This window comes from Myotis davidii, unplaced genomic scaffold (genome assembly GCF_000327345.1).
Source record: "Myotis davidii unplaced genomic scaffold, ASM32734v1 scaffold905, whole genome shotgun sequence".
Lineage (NCBI taxonomy): Eukaryota > Metazoa > Chordata > Mammalia > Chiroptera > Vespertilionidae > Myotis > Myotis davidii.
The window spans coordinates 448001-456853 of NW_006295819.1; the positions used below are offsets into that span (position 1 = coordinate 448001).

Genomic DNA, 8853 nt, shown 5'->3' on the forward strand with positions numbered 1-8853 from the left:
GTTCCCCTCTGCAGGCCTGGGTCCCCCCTGACTGTCCTCCCCTGCAGGCCTGGTCGCCCCCAACTGCCCTCCCTTCCAGGCCTGAGGTCCCTCCCAACTCCCCTCCCCTGCAGGCCATCTTGTGTCCGCATGGAGGCAGCCATCTTGTGTGTTGGAGTGATGGTCAATTTGCATATTACTCTTTTATTAGATAGGCTATATATTTGATTTTAAATATATATACATGTTTTATTATATATATATATATACACTTAAATATATATACCATCCAACTCTTATACTTCTTCTATTCAGTATACCTTAATCACACCTTACTGTACTTTTGTCCAGATCTTCCAATTCCCTCTTCCACTAATGCTTCCACAAACTTGTTAAGCTTCTTACACTCTTCATGTACTGTCATCCTAGACTGTTACATTTCTTCTAGGATCAGGGTTTATTTCCCAAATAAATTAACTATCTTTACAATGATCTCTAGCTTTATTGTCTCACATTTCTTAGAGGGTTCTAATAGTAAAGGAATGGCATGTTTCATATACCCTACTGGTACCATAATGCTGAAATATTACTTTCAGTGTTCATAATCCACAACTCAGAAGAGTATTAATGTTTCTTTTAACTAATTAACTCATTAGGAATGAGAAGTCCTCCTATGAAGTGGGGGAAAACAGAGACTTTCACATAACCTACAAAATTTTCAAGATGGCAACTATTCTTTGAAAAATAACAGTCCTGAGCCATTATATTAGTTTTTTTAAATATTTTTATTAATTGCATCACAGAGAAAGGAGGCAAAATATTTAAAGAAATGTATGTACTTTAGAGAGGCTGTGGTTTTATACCAAAGGAAAGGAAAAACAGATGAATAAGCTTTGGGTCTTCATTTCTCTTTCTTTCTCTCAGGGTAAGCTGAAAAATAAAAAGACAAAGATAAATACAGTGTGTAAAATGGCATGTGTTTTTCAAATCTATTTAAGTAAATGTCAAATAGCTTAGCCTATCTTTCTGCAATTTCCAATTTTCACCAATGAAAAAAAGTCAAGCTTGCCCTCAACCCATGGCAGCTGAATTCTTCTGCTGAGCTAGGGGAGCAGACACCCACTAGGTATTGTAAAGTCCTCTCTTCATCACTGATAACTTCCTACTTATTCAAAGTCACAAGCTTTCATAATCACACCTCAAAGTCATTTACGTAAGAGTTGTTTCTTACTGACACTAATTACAAACATACAAGGTGTCTTCTCCAAGTTAATTGCCATTTAGGATTGAAACAAACCACATTTTAAAACAACCAATTTGCAGAGACAGGAAGTTCTTCCTTGTCTGAATGCACAATATGTAGGTATTATCATGTGGCAAAGAGTAAGTTAAAGTCCAGTTAGTGGAATAAGCATGATGGTCAGTTTAGAAAATATAGGAGGAATTAATGCTCAGAAAAATGTTGCACAACTGATTTTTCATGAAAAAAAGTTTTATATATTTTTAATTTCCCCCAAAATATTACAATCAAAATGGATAAAACATGTTTATGGTCAAACATCTAAATGTTAAAAGTGGGCCTTTTTATCCTATGAAGAGAAAGTCTATTAAAACAACATGTTGACACAATGGAAACCTAGTAGCAGATTACTTACTATTAAGTAGGAATTCACATAGCAGATTTCTCATATTCTCAAATGACATGAATTTGTTATTGAGCTATTAAGTTGAGCCTTGTGAAATCATTATCATTCAACTTTTTTTAACCTTCAAAAGTGCATATCATCTTGCCTAATACCGAAGTAATCTGCTCTGAATCATTGCTTAGTTGAATGGCTGTCTACTGTGTCACACTAGGTCAGAACAGGACAGTGACTAACTATCAAGCTCTGGTTTCAATTTTTAATTGTAGCTCCACCTCAGAAGCTGGGTGATCCTTGAGTAAACTACTTAGTCTATGCTTTGATCTGTGCTTTCATTTTCCCATCTGTAATATGGGAATTATAATGGAACTCAATTCAGAAAACTATTGTGAGAATTAAATAAGCTAATACATACAAAGACCTTAAAACAGTGATTGCCACTAGTCCATATGGCTCTTAGCTATTTTAATATTAACTATTATAATTCATTTTTTAAAGAAAATCCAGAGAATATTACCTGAGATGCTTGCGACTGTGTTGTTTTAGGCTAAAGCAGCTTGACTTGAAGCAACAAGTTTGGGACCCTGAATACAACGAAATGAGAGATTTGGGAGAAGTATTAGCATCACTATTAGGATAAATGAACATTTATACAGCCATTGATGATTACAAAATAACTTTCCATGTTTCACATCCTTCAATACGAGTTTAGTACTAGAATCTCTAGGAAACTTATGAGCACCCATTGCACCCAACGCAATAAAAACATTACTCTCAAGTTGTAGAGAAAAAATAGTAAATGACTCAGACCTTTAAATATAAACTTCCCACCCGCCTATGAAATCAAGCACTCAGATTCAACCAAGTTGCAAACCAATACTTGGAAAGAAAATACTTAAATAAATTAAGGTTTTGGTTTAACGATGTCTTTACCAAAAAGGTTTCAGAACTTCTCAATATTTCTGTTTGAATTCATAAGTGACCCACCTTTGGAAACAGAACAAATACTACAAATATCTAATAATATGCTTAAGTTTAGCAGGGGACCTTTTTAAAAAGAATTCATTTAAGTCATTTTTTTCAGACAACTGTATGCAGAATAAAATTCCTGGGCCCCATGTACAAGTGTCCTTCAGATACAGAGCCCCCCTGAGCCCTAGCCTGAACAAGCAGCCGCAAAGGGTACTATGCATCTTAAAATGAAGACTCCAGCACCTCCTCTGCAAAGCAGGCCTCTTTGTCAGCAGCTGCGCAGCACTTCTGGAAGAAAGTTGTGAAATCTCCCATAACAGTTTTCAGTTGTTCCTCAGTTGCTTTGGGCTTGTGTTTCAACAGCTCCACAAGGGCACTGCATTTAAATGAAATGAAAACAAAACAGGGAAGAGGTTACTCACATAGAGAAAAATGAAGGTGCTAAAGACAGTAGTACTGTTGTTTGAGATCTTCAGTCTTAGAGCCAGGCAACTCTGAGCTTGAGGCCCCGGCTTACCACTATAAAATTCAATATTCTCATTTCCATACGGAGGAGAGTAAAATCTACCTTCATGGGGTTGGTGGAAGGTTCAAATGAAATCATCAATGCAAATTGTTTAACATCTGTAGTATCAATAAATCTCTTTTCAGTTAAATCTCTAGAAATGATTATGTTACTGCATTTAGAAAGTATTCAGATTTTTAAATGTGTGCCATGTTGAAGCTTATAGCAATTTAAGAGCTATAAAAAATCATTGAAAAATGATCTTTAAAAGCTTAATTATCTTGGACTCCATTTAAAAGTTTTTAATCAAAACCCAGCCAGCGTGGCTCAGTGGTTGAGCATCAACCTATGAACCAGGAAGTCACAGTTTGATTCCTGGTCAGGGCCCATGCCTGGTTGCGGGCTTGATCCCCATGTGGGGTGGGCAGGGGCAGCCGTCAATGACTCTCTCATTATTGTTGTTTCTGTCTCCCTCTCCTTTCCTCTCTGAAATCTATTTAAAATTTTTTAAAATTTTTTAATCCAAGAATCTATATTTTGGTCTTTAATTGGCCCATTCAAAATGAATATGCAGAGGCTATGGGAAACAAGACTCTCCAAACTCATGGAAGCTGGTGGTTCTCTTTCATTGATGTCTGCACAGGTAATAGTGCTAGAGAGTCCTGTGAGCACAAGTTTTGGATTATTCCTCTCAAGTCTATGGCCATGACCAGAACCCACCAGAAACGACAGCAACTTTACGTTGCCTATCTAACCCCTAGTGACAGCAGCAGAGAGTCATGCTTCAGAACTCGCATTTCTAGATGTTTTTCATCCAAATTTCATTCTCAAAAGTTACATCTTGGAGGTTTGCCTTGCCTGTGGGTTGCCATAGAACAAATTTAAAATAATCCCGTATGTCTAGAAATAAATTATTCTAAGACTTCTACTAACTAATTTGCTATCTTCACAAATGAATCAGTTAATTGTTAAGCTTTTTCTACTGGATCTGTCCTGAGATATTACTCTTATTACTTATGGAGCCTTTATCCACATGATTATTCGGAATAATTCCTATAGAAAATTATAGTATGGTTTTGTTGTTATTGTTTGTTTTGGTAAGAGAACAAAAACCTATCCATTTTAATTTTGACACTTTTATCACCTTAAAAAGGCCAATTTCTTAAGTCACTACTTAAGAAAATTTTGCCCATTCAATGGACAGTTCTCACTATCAAGATTACAAACATATGCAGGAATGAAAGGCTCCTCACGTTTGCTTCTTGACTTGCTGCTCAGGCACAGGAAGTGCGCATACATCTGCATGGAAGGTGAATGTATCAGCGTTAAAATCTTTGGGAGCATAGGTTTCATCAGCCTCCAGAGCAGAAAAGCATGGCCGCCTGTTCACCAATGACTCTGTGCAGCATTTGGTAACTCTGTCGCTCACTGGTGCCTTCTCGTGGGACACGCACAACCAGTTCAAGACCACGGACAGCTGAAGAGCAGGAAGTAGAGCAGAAATTCAAAAGAAGCATAATGAAAAGTTTTCCATGAAGGCCTACTTTCCAATGGACCAAAAGAAGTGTTGTATTTTAACTAGCAACACTGAATGCAAGATTGGTCTCACGTATATGTGGAATCTAATGAATAAAATAAACTGATGATCAAAATAGATCTTCCTGGAACAGACTGATGAATCTCAGAGGCAAAGCGGTGGGGAGGGGAGCCGCAGGAAGATATTAACTAAAGAACTTGTATGCATATATATTCGTAACGGATGGACACAGAGAATAGTGAGATGAAGGCCTGGGGAGGGGGCAGAAGTGGGAAGGAGGGGGTCAATGGGAGGAAACAGGGATACATCTGTAATAATTTCAGACATAATGATAAATTTTTAAAAGAAGCCTTTTGTCTTTTAGGTGTCTACATTTGCAGAATAATCCATGTCTACATTTGAGAAAATAATTCATTAAAATAATTTGAGGTGATTCCTAAGGCATGTGTAGGAATGGGAGAAAGCAGTCTTATACTGATACATTAAAGGGAAGACTGCCTCCCCCCCCCCCCACAAAAAAAGTAAAATTTTTTAAATGCCAGGATGAAGCATTAAATATTCATGGAATTTTTTCAGAATAATTTATCATCTTCAGGGTCTTGTCTCAATCCTCATTCTGATGGTCAGGATAATGTAGGGAACCAAGTCCTACACACACACACACACACACGCGCGCGCGCGCACACGCACACATTAGTTCACTCCTACTTCTGAAAGTTAACTTTGTAAATATCTAAAGGCAAAATTCATCATTATTGACTTATTATATTTTAAAGGACTTACATAGTCTTCAGCACAACCCATTCTTTTTACTTCAGGAAGCTTACAGCAGTAACTGCCCACTCTGCCTAGTTTTCTTGAGACATCCACAAGAGTTGGAGTTGACACTTGGGGTAGTTTCTTCGTGTAACGAACTAAGAGCCTGTAACAAAAGACTCTTTGTATTTTCAACCAGGCAAGAAACTATTTTTTTCTAACATAGTAGGTGAAGCAAAGAACCATTATACAAAATCAATTACAATTATTTTCCATTCATAAAATTTTCTCCATCTTTTGGTTGGTGGAGTAGAATGGGGGAAGACCTTTTCCTAAGCAACTAGGTGAGCCTAACTTTGAATTCCAGCTCTGCTGTGTAATTTTAGGAAAGTGACTTAGCTTACTATAATTCAGTTACATTGATGCATTTATTAATTGCTTCTTTCTTTCAATAAAACCTACTGAGAGTTTAATATGCAGGGGTGGGCTGAAGTAGGTTTACAGTTGTTCATATGGAAAAAGATATGCAGGTTAGGATTATTACTACAGTTTTATTAACTCTGTATTTAGCTTGTTTACAACTGTAATGCTAATCTTGCCCACCTCTGTTTAGTAGCACTGTGCTAAATTAGAAAGATATGGATAAGTTTTTTAATCTATAAAATGAGAGGCTATGTACCTGACTCAATAGGAATGGTTCAGAGATTTTTAAAAAAGTATGTCAAAAACCTGGCATGAGATCTAGAATGTAACAATCCTTTATTGGGAATTCCAACCACCATTGAAAGGCAATGTATTGCTGTAATCTACTCAAAGGAAGAGACTTGTTAATTATTGCTATCTCTAGCACTCACAGTTACAAGAGTGTTGACATTGATCAGTAAATATCTACCTAATGATGTGTCCCTATTGTATTTACCTCCACAGGTAAGGCTCTATTAGATCAGGATATTATTCATCAACTCATATATTACATTACTTCTTTAGTCACTGCTATTCAAGTCCAATTATTTGCTATTCTGGAAAGCATTGCTGTCTCTCTCTCTCTCTCTTTTTTTTTTTTTTTTGTTCCATAAACTATTACTTAACCTTCAGAGGGCATTTTCAGTTCCTATAGCAAAATATTTAGTATTTTCCTTCCCAGTCTCAAGAGGCTAATTTTTAAAACTGAACTCAAATATAGGTCTCTTTAACCCATCAACTGTTTTATCTCTCATTCTCCAGTCTTTCTTGATGGAGAGGTATTAGAAAAATATACTATATTTTCATGATTAGAAGTTCTATGACAGGTGATAATCAAAAGTTCTAATCAAGGTTCTTTATATATATATATAAAGATATATATATAAAGGTTCTTTATATATATATATATATGATGCTCATTAGACTGGACATCCTTCCAGATGTAGCTGGGGCTGTGAGGGCTGAGGTGGCCACTGTGGGAGGCGGGGCCATGCCTCTTGCATGAATTTCATACATTGGGCCTCTAGTGTGTGTATGTGTATAATTGATCTCACTTATATGTAGAATCTAGTAAACAAAATAAACTGATAACTAAAAAAGATCCAGAGACATGGAAACATGGAATAGACTGACGAATCTCAGAGGGCAGGGGAGGGGGGCAGGAAGTGATTAACCAAAGAACATATATTCATATATGCATAACCCATAAACACAGAAAATAGTGTGGTGAAGGCCTTGGGGTGTGGGTAGAATGGGTAAAATGGGGGAGAAAGAGGGGACAACTGTAAGACTCAACAATAAAGATAAATTTTTATAAAAAAATAAAAATAAAATTTAAAAAACCTACAAATTGATCAAGAATGACATTAGTCAAAAACAAAAATACGTACGCATTTTGGAAGCCATACTCTCCAAGTTTGTCAAAAGTTTCACAATTTTTTGTGACTAATGCCTTTGGCTCATCCACAAGAGGCTTAAGTTCATCAAACTGAAAAATAAAAGAATTGTGTTTACAGGGTTCCACCCAGGGACCAGATGCAGGATGTTTTTTGCCCCTATAGGCAGAATCACAGCCTTCTTCAACGCTTCTGCCCAAAGTCATGTAAATAAACCTTTGATGCCAAACCTGTTACAATACATCCACACTGCATAGTATAAGTTATTAAGAATATTCAAACTCTGGAGTGTGACTGCTGGTTTTTAAGAGAGGTCATCCGACTCCTTTTCTAGTTGTGGAACTTTACTTCTGATCACCAAGTTTTAGAAACCTCACCTCTAAAATGGGGATGAAGATGGTACCATCCCAGAGAATGCTCTGTGAAAACCACCTGAGCTAATGAAATTACAACAGTTCTTAGAACACAGTAAAAGCTCAATAAATTATAGCTATGGCTATAAGCACTATTATTTTTGATCCATCTCTCCAGTTGGATCCTAAGCTCTCTGAAATAAGAGATTATTATATTTTGGGCATAGGACCCAGCATGGTGCCTGGCATATAGCAGGTTCTTGATAAAGAAAAAAAATTGGAAACCACTCCAAATGTTGAAAGTGTTAAATATCCTAAACCTGCTTTAAAAATCCCATTTTAGCATAGCAAAATGTATTAAAATCCTCCAGAATGGATTTTCTCAACTTAATAAATTTCTTATAAAACCATTCCTAAACCTTCTCAAAAAGATTTTAAAATATTCTAAATGAATAGATTTCACAACCTTCCTTACAATACTAATTTTTGATACTAAATAAATCTTGGAATCAGGTTAATTTTCTTCATATCTAAGTTATATCACTTTCAATTTACATTTACTTTATCTTATTTTGTTCTCAGGACTGTGAAAAAGAGGAAAGATGTGGTCAATATTTTTGAAATTAGAGCTTGCTCTTTTTTGAGCTTTTTTTTAATAGAAAACTCTAGTTTTTACTGACTAGTCTATTGAGGCCATTTTCCGTAAAATGTTTAAGAGCACAAAATTGAAATTATCTCAAGAGAATACCTCAATTGCATTATATAACATATTGCTTTCTGGCATTATTTTTCTCACTTATTATTGGAATCACCAGTCAAAGAGCTTTGAGAAACCTACCACTTTGGAAACACATGCATGAGAATCATCGGAGGCACAGCACTTCTCCAGTGTAGCTTCATATCCCTTGGCAAGTCTCAGCAGCAATGAGACAGCGTAGTCAGGATGCCTTCTTGAGTACTCATACAAAAACCTAATCAAGATGAAAATAAAATAGACTTAGTTGAACAAAGAAGCAAGAAAAATCACCTAACTAACCACAAGCATGACTCATACCCAAAGGTTTGATTTGACCAAACACATGCAATAAACTTTGGTGGCTAAGGGCTAGGGTTCAGAGTAAAGCTACCTTCATTCAAATTCTTGCTCTAATACTTACTTTACTATATCACCTTAGGCAACTGATTAAAACTATCAGAACCTTAGTTCCCTCCTTTTTTAGAAGGTGAATTGTGAGAAATACATGTCATA

General features: G+C 36.1%; 1 protein-coding gene across 1 annotated transcript in view; it reads right to left on the reverse strand.

Annotated features, from left to right (window-relative positions):
* Positions 1 to 889: 889 nt before the first annotated feature.
* ALB (albumin) overlaps positions 890 to 8853 on the reverse strand; it is a 17340-nt gene continuing 9376 nt past the window's right edge. The window contains exons 9-15 of the mRNA XM_006770658.2: positions 8443 to 8575; positions 7246 to 7343; positions 5420 to 5558; positions 4353 to 4576; positions 2838 to 2970; positions 2140 to 2206; positions 890 to 909 (exon numbers count right to left, since the gene is read on the reverse strand). Of these exons, the coding sequence (XP_006770721.1) occupies positions 2165 to 2206; positions 2838 to 2970; positions 4353 to 4576; positions 5420 to 5558; positions 7246 to 7343; positions 8443 to 8575 (769 nt within the window). The 3' untranslated portion in view covers positions 890 to 909; positions 2140 to 2164. The remainder of the gene's footprint in view (positions 910 to 2139; positions 2207 to 2837; positions 2971 to 4352; positions 4577 to 5419; positions 5559 to 7245; positions 7344 to 8442; positions 8576 to 8853) is intronic.